At 43.7% G+C, this 17,438-nt stretch overlaps 1 protein-coding gene across 1 annotated transcript in view; it reads right to left on the reverse strand.

The window, feature by feature from the left end:
• rbms3 (RNA binding motif, single stranded interacting protein) overlaps positions 1-17,438 on the reverse strand; it is a 272,924-nt gene that overhangs the window by 166,776 nt on the left and 88,710 nt on the right. Inside the window, exon 4 of the mRNA XM_084166250.1 lies at positions 13,869-13,960. Coding sequence (XP_084022376.1) covers positions 13,869-13,960 — 92 coding nt within the window. The remainder of the gene's footprint in view (positions 1-13,868; positions 13,961-17,438) is intronic.

Genomic DNA, 17,438 nt, shown 5'->3' on the forward strand with positions numbered 1-17,438 from the left:
AGGCATTATTTCAAACTCCCCTCATCCACCCCTCCTTATTCAAAGTGAAAGATATCTCTCAACTCCTATCAAAGAACCTTCTTCCTCTGAGACCCCCCACTGAGTGCGCCCACTAAGAGCTCCACCCCCCTCCTCACCGACCCCCATCCTCTCAGCCCCTAATGCACAGCCAATGAGATTATCCCCGTTCATGTAGGCCTTGAATTACTCACGTTATGACTTGATTGGCCAATAATTCGATTGGAGGCACATTTATACTTCCTCTGGTTCTCTCAGACCCCATCGACTCTCTTTCACTCTTTCTCTCTGCCTCCCTCCCTCTCAAGGCAACACTGTGCCATCAGCTAGCTATCGAAGCAGGTGTGACCATTTCCATGGAGATTGATGAACCACTTTATCAGGAAAAGGGCTCAGATCCGGATACAACAACCACACAGTTTCTCACAAAGCCCTTTTTTGCCTTTTCATTCAATTGCCACTGCTTTTGTAAACATCCATGTTCTTGCTTTTAGTAAAAACTTGTTAGGGAATACTATATGCCTATTGTCATGGTGAATACTAAACAAGGTTACAGCTTGAAAAACCGTCCCACGCCTGCGCCTGTAGAGCTGAGCAGTGCCAGGCCAGATGGAGAATAATGTGATGTACTGAAGGGGTGTTCATCATAAAGAGGATGAGCTCTGTGTGTAGCATCCACTAAATCTGGCTCAAAGGTTGGAGAGGGAGTGATCGTTATTCAAGATGGCAATGGCTCCCAACCTACCGTCTGTTCCAGATCTTTCTTATAGCGAACGTCGGTCAGTGAACGTCCCTGGCTTGGCTCGGAAGATCGCTCCTTGAATCCTTCTTCTCTTCTAACACAGTCCTGGAGCAGCACACCTTCAACAGGCCTAGGCTATCCAGAACTCGCAAAACACAAAAGTACCCTGAAATTCCTCTGATGGGTCTTGACAAGGCCGTTTGGCGAATGTACTGTACAATTCATACGCAATTGATTTGTTCACACAAGGAACTAGCAGAAGTAATGTCAAGGATTTCCTGTTTGAGTATCATGTTAAGTAAATGTATATTATTTGAAAATCGGATGTAAACATTGCTGTCAGACTGGCTAGGAAGGAAAAGAGCATTAACCATTGTACGATGCGCAGCAGCCTAAAATATTGAACGGTTTAGAGTCAGATTACACAACATGGAACCTAAAGATGTGATACTATTTGACTGCTTGCTTCGTAATACATTTGAAAGTTAGCATGTTCTTCCATCGGTTATTGCAGGAGGCATCTGTATGAACGTCACATCCCAGAAGAGAGAGAGAACGTCACATCCCAGAAGAGAGAGAGAACGCCAGAGAGGATGCTCCTTGTGCATACATCTGTCTCTCTCTCTGTGTCTCGGTCTCTCTCTCTCTCACTCTCTGTAGTTGATGGCAATCTCACGTCTGGTTTTCTCTCTTGTCTTGTCTACTGTTTTCTCCATTACTTCTTCAGTTGTCAGACTCCCAAAGACTAGCCATCTGGTTTCAATCAGGTCTGCTCTGCACCAAACATAACAACACAGGGACAACACAGACATGTAGCCGTGTAAACACATAAACACGGAGGACGTGATGAGCACGCAACACATAAACACTGGAGGAATCACACACAACAACTAAATTATATAATGACAAAACTACAAAGGCTAAATACTAAGACAATACCAGAGGGGAGGATGCGAGTTAGACTACGACTACTGTAAAGACAACTCTAACCAAAAGATAACATTAAGATAGCATGATGATTATACTAGGTGTTGCAACACAAAGCCATTGCCTTGATTGCAAGATGATAACACACGGACAACAAAGAGATAACCCTAACATTAAAGAGATAACACTAAGACAACATTGCAAAAGTACAAAGACAATGCCATGATAACAGTGGCACAGCACAGACGCAACACAAACATAGCGCACAGACCAAATATGAGAAGCCAGACACAATAAACACGGTATAGGAGGAGCACCCTTAGCACAGGAAGCTAGAAGCAAGTGAGACATAACCAAGGCAAAGACATAACAGACTCATCACAGGTTGAGACACAACAACAACTCTGCAGCAAATTACAGACGACAGAACGCAGACAAAAGTTTTACAATTTTCTACATTGTAGAATAATAGTGAAGACATCAAAACTATGAAATAACACATATGGAATCATGTAGTACACAAAAAAGTGTTAAACAAATCAAAATATATTTGAGATTTGAGATTCTTCAAATAGCCAGCTTTTGCCTTGATGACAGCTTTGCACACTCTTGGCATTCTCTCAACCAGCTTCACCTGGAATGCTTTTCCAACAGTCTTGAAGGAGTTCCCACATATGCTACTTTTCCTTCACTCTGCAGCCCAACTCATCCCAAACCATCTCAATTTGGTTGAGGTCGGGGATTGTGGAGGCCACGTCATCTGATGCAGCACTCCATCACTCTCCTTCTTGGTAAAATAGCCCTTACACAGCCTGGAGGTGTGTTGGGTCATTGTCCTGTTGAAAAACAAATGATAGTCCCACTAAGCCCAAACCAGATGGGATGGCGTATCGCTGCAGAATGCTGTGGTAGCCATGCTGGTTAAGTGTGCCTTGAATTCGAAATAAATCACAGACAATGTCACCAGCAAAGCATCCCCACACCATAACACCTCCTCCTCCATGCTTTACAGTGGGGAATGCACATGCGGAGATCATCCATTCACCCACACCGCGTCTCACAAATACACGGCGGTTGGAACCAAAAATCTCAAATTTGGACTCCAGACCAAAGGACACATTTCCACCAGTCTAATGTCCATTGCTCGTGTTTCTTGGCCCAAGCAAGTCTCTTCTTATTATTGGTGTCCTTTAGTAGTGGTTTCTTTGCAGCAATTCGACCATGAAGGCCTGATTCACATGGTCTCGAAACAGTTGATGTTGAGATGTGTCTGTTACTTGAACTATGTGAAGCATTTATTTGGGCTGCAATTTCTGAGGCTGGTAACTAATGAACTTATCCTCTGCAGCAGAGGTAACTCTGGGTCTTCCATTCCTGTGGCGGTCCTCATGAGAGCCAGTTTCATCATAGCGCTTGATGGTTTTTGCGACTGCACTTAAAGAAACGTTCAAAGTTCTTGAAATGTTCCGTATTGACTGACCTTCATGTCTTAACGTAATGATGGACTGACATTTCTCTTTGCTTATTTGAGCTGTTCGTGCCATAATATGGACTTGGTCTTTTACCAAATAGGGCAATCTTCTGAATACTCCCTGCTACCTTGTCACAACACAACTGATTGTCTCAAATGCATTAATTCCACAAATTCACTTTTAAGAAGGCACACCTGTTAATTGAAATGCATTCCAGGTGACTATCTCATGAAGCTGGTTGAGAGAATGCTAAGCGTGTGCAAAGCTGTCATCAAAGCAAAGGGTGGCTATTTGAAGAATCTCAAATATAAAATATATTTTGATTTGTTTAACACTTTTTTGGTTACTACATGATTCCATATGTGTTATTTCCTAGTTTTGATGTCTTCACTATTATTCTACAATGTAGAATATAGTAATAATTAAGAAAAATCCTTGAATGAGTAGGTGTTCTAAAACCTTTGTCTGGTAGTGTAGATATTTCACTATGATTTTACAAGCGCATACAGCCGAACATGCATCATCCACCCAGATCCACACAGGGCTCAAGGTTAACAGCCTTGGAGGAGGGCTCGGTCTGTTTTTAGGATGTGCTGATGTACAGTATGTTTTGTAGGGTAAACAACCCCGGATGGCGAAATGTGGCGTGGAGGAATCACCCCGCAGAGGGTGATAATTTCTACCCCCAGTATCAAGCCTGCCCCCGTGGTCTCTGAACTGCTGACTGGCTCTCACTCTGCTCTGACTGGGGCCCTGGAGACAGCTTCATTAGTGAACTCTGAACAGCCCCCCTCTTCACACACACGTATTCGCGCACATACATGAACACAAGCATGCACACACACACACGCTAACACGCACGCAACACACCTCCCCTGCTCAATAACAAGCATTCAGCAGAAGATGCAGATTTGACATTAACTTCTCTATTCTTTTTTTGTTGTTGTTGACCTTTCACCCCCCACTCAGAGATCACTAGCAGAGACTGGACAGACACACTGCCACACACAGTGACATTCAGATGGAGGGGAAAAAACAGCAGTGCCAAAGCCAGAGCCCACTACTTCCCCAGTTCCCTCTCCCTCATTAGTCTGAATAAGAGACATGGGTGTCACAGTTCCCCATCCATCAACAGTCACTAGGCAGGCCCTGGCTGACGCGTGGGCCCTTTGACATGGCCAGAGCTCTATGCTGCTCTGTCTCAGAGTCCTCCTACAGTACAGCCCCCACCAATATGATGGAAACTGTCAGCGTAATTTAACATGGCATGCCTGCACAATTCATTAGGGCCCTGCAGAGAGAGAACGAGAGCGAGAGAACCAGAGAGAGAGAGAGAGAGAGAGACAGCGAGAACCAGAGAGAGAGAACGAGACAGAGAGAAAGAGAGCGAGGGATGGTGATGGTGGGGGGACAGACGACCAAAAAGAGACAGAGACAGACAGAGAGTGATGAACCGGTGACAGCCAGCCAGTCATGGGATGAGAAGGACAAACCCGACCATGATCCTCACTCCAAGCTGTGTGATTAGTCTCTCGTTATGGCCAGGCACGTAACACGGTCGGCACTATTTGTTTGTGTTACCATCGGCAGCCAGTCGAAATCCAAACAGACTGTGCAGCAGCGCCCAGAATTAACATTAAATCTTAATTACGTTGAGAGGCTTTCTCAGTGCAGTAGAAATGTAAACTCACGCAGACAGGAGCTCTAAGCCCTGAATATGTAACTGTGCTATGGTGGGAGGGTACCTTAATCGTGTTACATTTTCTAGTGAATTAAAGATAGCTTGGCTGGTGGGGCTTTCGTTCGTCTACTGTGTGTGTGTTACACAGTAAGGCCGTTGTGAGGCGGTGGATTAATGTGTGTTTAGATAGAAGAACCTACAGATTAATTACCCCTAGCAATGTAACTTCATGCATAAATTATATCTTATTCTCGCCATCTAAATGTATGGAAGCTAAATTCATACATTATGATAGCATAGTGCTATAAAAAAAAACGAATTACATGATGAGGATTATTTGGTTTATTAGATAAGCCATGTCTGTGTGAATGTGAAAATAAGCTGTTTCAGGAGCACGAGCACAGTGCTCGTCATTCAATGTCATTTGGAGTCCCTTAGCTTTAAATAGCTCCTACTTCACTGCATGGTTTAGGTTGGCACTCATGTGGTATTTTCCTGCTGGTTCAGTCGGAGGGGAAACTCACAGTTCACAGTTTCCAGGCTGTAAGGGGAAATTGCCCTCTCATGCCTCGTGAAGGATGATAGGAAGAGGAAAATGATGGCAGAGAAATCCCCCCTGAAAATACATTGTCAAGGAGTAGTCTCCTTTAAAATGTGTGGAAACGGCGAAATAGTAGGCGTCCATCACACACATTTTAAAGAAAATACATGGTCAAGAAGTCTCTCCTCTCCTTTAAAATTCTGTTGATACGCCGAAGTCCACCCACCACACAGAATACTAAGAAGAGCGTTGGTTGGGATTGCGAAACCTCCAGTTATAAGAAAGTCTACGAGGGAGCTGTTAGTGGAGCATAGATTTAAACATATCTATAATGTGTGTAGTCAGGGCTGTGCATGCTGGCAGAGAGGGTAGACAAGGGAGGGGTAGGGAGGAGGGCTGGAGATGCTGGCATTGAGGAATCTAATCCCCGAGTTAATTGGTATGACTGATGAAGACAAATTGAAATGGGGCAGCTGAATCAGCGGCTCGCATTTTAGGAAGGGCTGGGAGAGCTTAAAGCACTCTACTGCAGCCACAGCCGCCTACTGCAAGCCCACAACATACTCCAATCAAAGAAACAAACACACAAGTGTGTGTGTTTGTGTGTAGATCCGGACCTCGATAATAGTTGTTTTGATTTTTAAAAACATTTTACCCCTTTTCCTCCCCAATTTCGTGATATCCAATAGGTAGTTACAGTCTTGTCCCATCGCTGCAACTCCCGTACAGACTCGGGAGAGGCGAAGGTTGAGAGCCATGCGTCCTCCGAAACACGACCCTGCCAAGCCGCACTGCTTCTTGACAACACTGCTCGCTTAACCCGGAAGCCAGCCGCACCAATGTGTCGGAGGAAACACTGTACAGCTGGCGACTGAAGTCAGCATGCATGCGCCCAGCCCGCCACAAGGAGTCACTAGAGTGCGATAGAACAAGGACATCCCGGCCGGACAAACCCTCCCCTAACCCGGACGACACTGGGCCAATTGTGCGCCGCCTCATAGGTCTCCTGGTCGATGCCGGCTGCGACACAGCCTGGGATCGAACCGGGTCTGTAGTGATGCCTCAAGCACCGCAATGCAGTGCCTTAGACCGCTGCGCCACTCGGGAGGCTCTGTAAAAATAAAAACAAATAAAAATATATAATAATAATAACTAACTTACTGTTGCGAATTAGAATAGAAGAATACACTATGTGCACTTTCGAAAAATTGGTTGCAGCAGTTTTCCTCTTGTTATACAGTACCAGTCAAAAGTTTGGACACACCTACTCATTCAAGGGTTTTTCTTTATTTTTACTATTTTCAACATTGTAGAATAATAGTGAAGACATCAAAACTATGAAATAACACATATGGAATCATGTAGTAACCAAAAATGCGTTAAACAAATCTAAATATATTTGAGATTTGTGATTCTTCAAATAGCCACTCTTTGCCTTTATGACAGCTTTGCACACTCTGTACAGATTACCTTGTAGGTAAAACTGCTAACACCATGAAGGCATAACCAAAAATACACAGATTTTCAACACTATCCAGCTTTGTCCAGCATAGCTTCAACATGTTCTGGGCATCACTGTCCTTTCTCTGACCAAATGGGTAAACTAATGCAAAGTGCTGCTTAACCTGGGAAAAAAGTATTTGATCCCTTGCTGATTTTGTACGTTTGCACACTGACAAAGAAATGATCAGTCTATAATTTTAATGGTAGGTTTATTTGAACAGTAAGAGACAGAATAACAACAAAAAAATCCAGTAAAATGCATGTCAAAAATGTTATAAATTGATTTGCATTTTAATGAGGGAAATAAGTATTTGACCCCCTCTCAATCAGAAAGATTTCTGGCTCCCAGGTGTCTTTTATACAGGTAATGAGCTGAGATTAGGAGCACACTCTTAAAGGGAGTGCTCCTAATCTCAGTTTGTTACCTGTATAAAAGACACCTGTACACAGAAGCAATCAATCAATCAGATGGAATGGGCTACAAGACCATCGCCAAGCAGCTTGGTGAGAAGGTGACAACAGAAGTGGCTCAAGAAGAGGCACATTAAGTTTCCTGGAGTGGGCTAGCCAGTCTCCAGACCTTAATCCCATAGAAAATCTGTGGAGGGAGCTGAAGGTTCGAGTTGCCAAACGTCAGCCTCGAAACCTTAATGACTTGGAGAAGATCCGCAAGGAGGAGTGGGACAAAATCCCTCCTGAGATGTGTGCAAACCTGGTGGCCAACTACAAGAAACGTCTGACCTCTGTGATTGCCAACAAGGGTTTTGCCACCAAGTACTAAGTCATGTTTTGCAGAGGGGTCAAATACTTATTTCCCTCATTAAAATGCAAATCAATTGATAACATTTTTGACATGTGTTTTTCTGGATTTTTTTGTTGTTATTCTGTCTCTCACTATTCAAATAAACCTACCATTACAATTATAGACTGATCATGTCTTTGTCAGTGGGCAAACGTACAAAATCAGCAGGGGATCAAATACTTTTTTCCCTCACTGTATGTATGTATGCATGTATGTATCTATCTGTGATGGTGGATTCAGGGTCCTTTGAAATGGCTCTCCCTCAGTCTGGTAGTGGATGCAGATCAATTGAGGGAGTAAGGGAGGGGCTTAACACAGTTGCCACATCAAAGGGATTTGAATAACTGCATACTGTGGCCATTATTGAGTCGTATTTATATTTATTTATATTTGCTACAAAGCGAAGCAATGGCAGCATCGAGCATATTGAGGCTGGCCTTCGCTCCTTTTGAAATACACCGATTTGGGCTCAGGGCCACTGCTAGGCAATTTGGTAACAAAATAGACAGCTATTCACCGAATAAAGCTTTAATTAGAATATTACTTGTTTTTGTTCGTAGTGCCATTCAACTACAGATAGGATCGTATAATGAATTGAGAATTGAATTACAAAGCGAAGTCACAACAAACAGTAAAAAAAAAAAAAAAAATCCCGTCTCAATTCTAAGTCTTTCTCTGTGTATTGGGATGGTGATGTATGCCAATGTCCATTAAAAGTTACTGTGACTCTCGCTCCTCTAGAGGGAGTGTGGCAGACCAGACACTCTCTCCCTCTGATAAGTTTGTAACTTTGTTCATTAGTGCTGGCCTGTCTCCTGCTGCAGCCGGCTGTCTGTGGTGACACAGTCTCTGCCAGACCTCTCTCTCCCTCTCCCTCTCTCTCTCCGCCTCTCCTTCTCGCTCTCTCTCTCTGCACGTCTCCAAGCTGCTCTGTGAAATAATTTACCGCACGCCGCGCTCCTCCGTATGATTGAAGCGTAATTAGAGCGCTGAGACAGTGTGAGCCAATGACGGGGCACGGGACTGCGAGCTAGTCAGATGGTCCTTCTCACTTGTGCTGGTTTTGCCCTTCAAAAGTATCACTTTGGGGAAAGGAGGGTGAGAGGAGCACTGCCGCTATGGCGAGTTGATGCTGCAGCGCTGCTGCATGAGGCGTCTATGCAATTTATGCATTTAGAGAGATTAAGAGAGAGGAATATACATGTGTAGTGGAACCTAAAGAGGCTTTGTATCCTCCCACAGGCTCAGTGATACTGTCATACTGTCACTAGGGGAGAAACGTATAGTATAAAGCTAAAGGAGGAATGGGCTTTATAAGGAGACAAGAATATACATGAAGTATGCACAAAATATGTGCTGTTGTGTGTGTATCTGTATTGTGTATTCAAAGTGCGGCTGTGACAGGCAGACACATATGGAGCGGAGGAACTAGAAAGCATCTTTACTAGGCTACACCATAATCTCTATGACACCCCCAGTCTCGATGGCATCACACTACGCGTGGAGCCGGGAAATGTGCTGATTACTACTATCTTCTGACTGACACCATATACTTTATGAAAAACATAGTTCTCAAACAGCTCGCAATGTCTTGCTGAAATGGCATCATATTCAAGGTGGGATAACACAAACTGCAGAGAGAGATGGCTGCTGAACCTGCACCTGTATCCTCTAGTCCAGCCAATTATTATTTATTTCTGAATAGATTCCCACTGCCTGAGAAGAAGGCAAAAGTGACCTCAGCCTAAGGTGCAGAGCAGCTATGCTAAGCTAACCTAGCTATTCTCAGCCACAGCAACAACGGCGTCAGCCATCCGTTTGATTGAAGTCCAGAGGTCACCCTTCGTCTCGTTAAATTGTAAAGGGGTGTCAGTGCAGGAACTGTGTCAAAGAAATCACCCTTAAAGGATAATAGGGTAATAATGAAAATAATACTACCGCTGACTGCCCAGACCACCCACAGGGAGCTTCCTCACTGTTTGTATGAATATAAATGCAATATTTACATTTCCCCTGAGAGATAGGAACGTCAATCTCCGTTATTCGACGTTTAGTGGGCTTTTGCCCTGACCGAGGCCCAAACGTTACCGTAACGATTCCATGGGCCCTTAAATCTCCAAATGGCAAACAGAGATAGCTGCCTGCTGGGCCGGAGCTGAGCGTTTTTAGCATATTTTCCCCTCACTCTAATGTGGACAGGAAGTGAAGGGCAAGCGGAGGCAGAGAGGGTAAACAGCCCTGAGTTAGGGAGGGTAAACCTCGACCTGACTCCCTGTTCCTAAATATTACATGTCAATAACAACCTCAATAACACCCTCCACATTCAAATGAACCAGAGGCTCTTATTTTGGGCTTTTAAAAAAATGAGTTATTTTCTCCCGCGTTCCGATTTGCCTCTCTGCTATTACTGGAGAATAAACATGGTAATGTTTGTTAGCTCAGGAGGCAGTGAATTCAGATTGAATACAGGGTGAATCTAAATAGTCAAGGGAGTGTGATGTGTGAATATCCGTGTGTGTTGGGGATCCTATGGCTAAGCTGGGCTGGTTCAGGTAGCTTGGCGAGAGAGAGAAAGAGAGAGAGAAAGGGAGAGCTTTGTTTTCATCTCGGCAACCATAAGACAAACAAAGACAACGGTAGAGAGATAATTTCCATAAAGACTGGGTTGTTGTCTGAGAGGTAGCAGCTGTCAGGTGGAATTGCTTCTCCAACACAAACACCACAATCGAGGGCGCTCACCCCATAATTCAGTGTGATTGGCTCAAGGGGAAAATGGCACCCTGCGGAGAGTTGAGGAGGAGAGCTCTTTGACAGGTTTGCATCTGCGATGGGAGACGAGGACCGTTTCCTTGTTATCATTCTGTCTCTTTTAATGTCAGTCTTCGTGAGGGGAGAAAAAGCATTCCACACGCAGTGACACGGAGAATGAAGTCTTCAGCTAGGTGTGAGGGACCTCCCCCCCTCCCCCCTCCCCCCACTGAAGAACACACACACATACTCTCGCCCAAGCTGCTGCTTTGTAGGTGACTGACAGCGAGGGAGGTACAAGGAAGTGTCCTTCAGGTACCTTAATTATGGTTCTCATCCTCCCTCATGCTGTCACAGTCCCCAAGGGGGAGGAGGAAATAAAAGGAAGCCAATGTTTCACGTTTCCTTGGTATTACTAATTCAGAGGGGGGACATCCAGACAAAAGAAGGGGAAGGAAGACGAAATAAAGACCCATTTCTCCACCTTTCTCTTCCCTTCATCTCTTCTCACCCTTGCAGCCGTGTTTAAAATACGTAATCTTAATAAAAGCCTTTTAATGGCACTGCAGCGGGAAAAGAAGGTGCAACTTGATTACTCTGACGGTTTTATTTAACGAGCTCAAAGCCTCTGGCTCTGACTAGCAATTCCGTTTATTACTTTGTTGTGGGAGATCTACGTGACAAAATGGAGCCTTGGGACGTGGAGAATGAGGAGAATGAGCCCCAGCATGACCGTGTTCAGTCATCGGGGTGGCAGCAGTCGCCACAATGATTTACACCTGAAGGATGTGATGGTGATGCTCACCTGGGTTCCTGTTTGATGCCTCTGGGGCAACCGACTGGTGTTTCAAAGTCACAGCTACAGACCGGCCACGTTAATTATGGATGGGACTAAATTGTCCTCATTGAATGTATGGCAGGCGAACGAACACATGGTAGACGGGAGTGTGTGTGGCTGTGTGTTTGTGTGAGATAGAGACAAAGGCTGAGAGATAGAGAGAGACAGAGAGAAAGAGAGCAAGTAGAAGAGAGACTGAGTAGACAGAGATACAGAGAGTCAATAAAAACTAAACTACCCCTTAATGTCTCTCAGAAGTGGGATAAAAAGACAGAAGTAGAGAATGCCAGACCCTTAATTCATGTGGCCGGAAACATTCAAGAGTACGTTCACCCACACACACACAAACACTGTAAAAAGGCCAGCTGTTTTATATTGGGACAAAAGCCGACTCCTGGGAATGTTGACTGACAACAGAAAGCAATACAAAAAGGTTTTTAAATGAAATAGGGAAAGAGCATATTCCCTAATCTGTATTCTGTGTGTGTGGCCTCTTATAAATATTAGAGGGAGGACAGACACTTTGTGAAGCTAGGGAATGGATAAATTGTACATTTGAGGAGATCATCTCCCCTCTAGCTGATACTCCCATTATATTCCATCACAATAATGGGGGTATCATCTTCATCATAATTTCTAGCATCATTATCCTCACCATCATTATTGGAATTGTGAATAAAAATCGAAGTATCTCTCATCTTCATCATTACCACAGTTCTAATCAACACCAATGCCAGCAGCATCAGTAAAAGTAAAAAGTCTGATTAATGTTCAATTAAGCCTCTAGTTAACTGCCCTTATGGTATGGCCATTCACTCTCTCAAGCTGTGAAGTTCACTGGGGTCTCGTGTTCCAGTTCCTCTCATCTGCTTCCACTTTCACACAATCATATCAAAGAGCACATGACAGGCGCCTATGCCCACTGCAACCAAAGCACAGCCTAATTGACAGTGTCCACCACACGTGCACGCACACGCATGCACACACGGCATGGTGCTGTACTGTATATGGCCGCAGCCCTGCCCCTGTCACACACTGTGGAGTAGTTATGGAAGAGATGGGTGACAGTGCCATTGGAAACATAGAGCATATCTAAACTCCCCTTCTGCAGGCCTCCCACCATGTCCTACACATTACAGTCTGTATCTGGGTCTGTATCTGGATAGGGGCCAGACCATGCAACTGTAAAAGCCCATATTCAGTAATGAGCGAGCAGACCTTGTATATTTAAGCAATAAGGCCTGAGGAGGTGTGGTATATGGCCAATATACCACAGCTAAGGGCTGTTCTTAATCACGACACAATGCGGAGTGCCTGGATACAGCCCTTAGCCATGGTATATTGGCCATACAGTGAGGGGGAAAAGTATTTGATCCCCTGCTGATTTTGTACGTTTGCCACTGACAAAGAAATGATCAGTCTATAATTTTAATGGTAGGGTTATTTGAACAATGAGAGACAGAATAACAACAAAAAAATCCAGAAAAACGCATGTCAAAAATGTTATAAATTGATTTGCATTTTAATGAGGGAAATAAGTATTTGACACCCTCTCAATCAGAAAGATTTCTGGCTCCCAGGTGTCTTTTATACAGGTAACGATCTGAGATTAGGAGCACACTCTTAAAGGGAGTGCTCCTAATCTCAGCTTGTTACCTGTATAAAAGACACCTGTCCACAGAAGCAATCAATCATATTCCAAACTCTCCACCATGGCCAAGACCAAAGAGCTCTCCAAGGATGTCAGGGACAAGATTGTAGACCTACACAAGGCTGGAATGGGCTACAAGAGCATCGCCAAGCAGCTTGGTGAGAAGGTGACAACATTTGCCAACAAGGGTTTTGCCACCAAGTACTAAGTCATGTTTTGCAGAGGGGTCAAATACTTATTTCCCTCATTAAAATGCAAATCAATTTATAACATTTTTGACATGCGTTTTTCTGGATTTCTTTGTTGTTATTCAGTCTCTCACTGTTCAAATAAACCTACCATTAAAATTATAGACTGATCATGTCTTTGTCTGTGGGCAAACGTACAAAATCAGCAGGGGATCAAATACTTTTTTCCTTCACTGTATACCACAAACCCCTGAGGTGCCTTATTGCTATTATAAACTGGTTACCAAAGTAATTAGACCAGTAAATATCCATTTTTGTCATACCACGGCTTTCAGACAATCAGCATTCAGGGCTCGACCTACCCGGTTTATAATGTAGTGTATGTAATGGGTGTAAGTCATCGAAGGACTCTATAAAATGTGTTTATGGAGCAAAGCCATTCCACTAAGGGGGATGCCTGAGGAATGAGCTTGGCCTAGCGTTGGTGGGATTGACGCTAAGTTGCTAACAGTTCCTAACCTTGGCCATTTGAGCCTGGCCTAGACTATCATATAAAGTGGTGATGCTAACATGCTAACGCCTTAACTATATTAGCATATACTGTATAGCACCGATGCTAACGTGCTAACAGTTCTTACCTTGGCCATTTGAGCCTGGCCTAGACTATCATATAAAGTGGTGATGCTAACATGCTAACGCCTTAACTATATTAGCATATACTGTATAGCACCGATGCTAACGTGCTAACAGTTCTTACCTTGGCCATTTGAGCCTGCACCCCGGTGGCTTTGAGAGACGACACCGCCTTCTGTGCTGCAGCCGGGCTATCAAAGTCCACGAAGCCATATCCTGAAGGTAAAGAGAGAAGGAGAGAAGAAAATAATGATGGGAAATGCAGGTGGAGTTCTTAGACGGATAGAGAGAATGACATGGCTTGGTAATTGTAGCAGTAATAGGTGGGTAATATGACCACAGAGGCTGCCAGTTCTCATATCTTGTAAGCACTACATCGCTTAATAATTAGCGGCACTGACGTTCATATGGGGATGCTTAGGAATGTTAATTAGCAGCATACATGAACTGTTTAGCAATAACAAACCCAAGCCGGCGAGCCACTTGAATGAAGGAATCTACACTGGTATTTTAAAGTCCTACAGTAGCCTACATTATACAATGCTACATTTTTAAAGCACATTTTCCAGCAAAACTATACAAAGAATCACAACAATGCACAGATAAAGTATATACACAAACATGCCAATCATTTTTATTTTTATTTTAACCTGCCTATCGGTTCTTCTAATGAAAGGAATCCCCCTCAAAACAACGAACCCTTCAATCCCTTGATATTTGAAGTGATTGACGTTGGCCATCACGCTCCTCACAACAACAGCCCATTAGTACAGAGAGCCATTTCATTTCACAGGGTTTTTCATTTTCTCCCCGGCAAACAAATCTCTCAAAGGTTGACACCGTCGTACAAGAGCCTTCCCTTGTTTTTTGTGGGGGGTTTTTCCACTCTCCCACCCCCTCCGGAAATCCATCAGTGGTGAAAAGGCGAGAATGAAATCTGCAGCTGTGATTTATGAGTTATTGTGATCCCGACATTCCCGGGGATGTATCAGCGGAGGGGTCACGTCGGTGTTAATTAAAATTTGGTGCCAGATTAAAAGCAGTCAATGGTGGCCTCTGATCCACTGTTTCACAAGGAAAGTGTAATTAGAAAGGGATAATGGGGGGAGCTGGGCCGAGCTAGTGTGGCTGCCCTCTACACACTTTTTCACACACACACAGATGTGTGTGTCTGGAGTTTCCTGCATTCAATAGAGGTAAAGGAGCGTGAAATAATGGCAAACTCATAACCTGTGGCAGAACGGAATTGAGCTCATGTCTGATTAACAACATGGTGGTAAAATGAAGGAGAAGTGTTAATAAATGTTAATTAGGAAACACTACTGTAAGAGCTGGAGGTGAAATAAGGTTGAATTAAACCATATTGCCAAAACAGATCTAGTGGTTCTACTTAGCTGAGATGCAGTTAACCGGTCCATAAATATATTATTCAAGAGGTGAATGGTGAAGTATAAAAACAGAATATTTTCAGGACATCCCATCAAAGGAATGTTCATTGGAACAGGAACAGGAAGGGGATTTGAGAAAGAGACAGTTGACCTACATTCAGCATCGATAGGAGAGTACTGGTTCCTCAGAGCAGCGATTACCTGTACGGCACTGGAAAGTCACTGTGGTCGGCTCCATGCAGAGACCAAGTCCAAAAGGCCACGGCACTACGGCGCCACCTCAAACGATCAAATGACCCGTGAATACACAAACCATGACAGAGAGAGTTCAACTGAATCCAGTTGCAGGAGTCCGGAGAGGACAATGTAGGTCAGGACAAGAGAGTTCAATATGACAGACAGTGAAGCCCTCAATAACTGGAGTTACAGTATGCATGTCTAACTTGCTACAGTACAGGCAGTATTGTATTGGGAAGCCAAAAGCCAGGACTGTCTGGGTTCCTGCATACATACTGTATAGTCATCCCACAAGAGTCATTTGGCCAGTACAAAACACTCGCTCTCTCAAGATGCTGAGAAACAGATGCACCATTGAGAGCATCCTGTCGGGCTGTATCACCGCCTGGTATGGCAACCACAGGGCTCTCCAGAAGGTGGTGCAGTCTGCCCAACGCATCACCGGGGGCACACTGCCTGCCCTCCAGGACACCTACAGCACCCAATGTAACAGGAAGGCCAAAAAGATCATGTAGGACATCAACCACCCAGCCATGGCCTGTTCACCCCGCTATCATCAAGAAGGCGAGGTCAGTACAGGTGCATCAAAGCTGGGACAGAGAGACTGAAAAACAGCTTCCATCTCAAGGCCATCAGACTGTTAAATGTGACCCGTTACAGAAAGCTGGGCGTATTACGCACATCAATACTTCACAGGAGATGAATTTGATCTTAAAACATTTTATCAAAGGCAGAAATGCCTTCCTGAACATGTGAACTTTCATGTGCCTTAATAACAATAACAAACAATCTGTAAATATAAATAAAATATGAAATCACCAAGCTGTTTAGACAAGGAGAAAATACAGACTCTTGCCTAGCCATGATTGGTTGAGATAATGAGGGGGCTGGGACATTCACGAGAATGCCCTTTTCTCCTAAATGGGATTATACATTTATCAACTTTTAAAGCAGCATTACTTCCCCATGTTTCCTCCAACTACAGTGTATGATATGCCCTTTTGAAACTCTGAGTGTACTTTTATCCAATGTAAAAAACACAATTTCAAATCTTTGAACATGAGACTGAAAAGAGATGGTGGGTCACAAATAGACATCACTAGCTGGCCTCCACTCAGTACCCTGCCCTGAATTTAGTCACTGCCTCTAGCCGGCTACCACCCGGTTACTCAACCCTGCACCTTAGAGGCTGCTGCCCTATGTACATAGACATGGAATCACTGTTCACTTTAATAATGGAACACTGGTCACTTGAATAATGTTTACATACTGTTTTACTCAATTCATATGTATATACTGTATTCTAGTCAATCCCATCCTATTCAACTATTGCTGTACATTATACTATTCTATCCTACATATTCTACAGATATATCCACATACTGTCCAAAATGTCTATACATCCCATCACATATATATATATTTATACTCTGGACTCTGACATTGCTCATCCTAATATTTATATATTTCCTAATTCCATTCTTTTACTTTTAGATCTGTGTGTATTGTTGTGAATTGTTAGATATTACTACACTGCTGGAGCTGGGAACACAAGTATTTCGCTACACCTGCAATATCATCTGCTAAGTATGTGTATACGACCAATAAAATGTAATTTGATTTGATTTGAATACATCAGGGTCAGGAGACAACCTTTCACTCAGTTCAAGCGATCAAAAATAATATCACACACAAACTGCACATGCTCTCAAAACACTGTTGTTCAAAGGCAAGTATGAGGTGCAGTACAGTATTTCTAATGAGGGTGCTCTAGAATTACACCCAAGGAGATGGAATGGAGGAAGGCATCGCTTTGAAGTCTCAAACACATCCTGGCTGTACACAAACCAAAAAATCAATCTGTCCTTTAAAGCCGGCTCAACTTTTTTGAGAAGATGCACCATGTCTGATACACTGCGCAGATACCAAAATAAAATCGTTAGCAGAATAAAGAGAAACATGAACTGCCATATCGTATTTCCTGGGCCTGCTCTAACTGCTGCTGTCGAGATAAAGACAGAATTGTCAGTTAGGATAGTGTAGCCTAGAAGCGCCGCAGAGAGCAGCAA

This window comes from Coregonus lavaretus, assembly GCF_964263955.1.
Source record: "Coregonus lavaretus genome assembly, chromosome: 7".
Lineage (NCBI taxonomy): Eukaryota > Metazoa > Chordata > Actinopteri > Salmoniformes > Salmonidae > Coregonus > Coregonus lavaretus.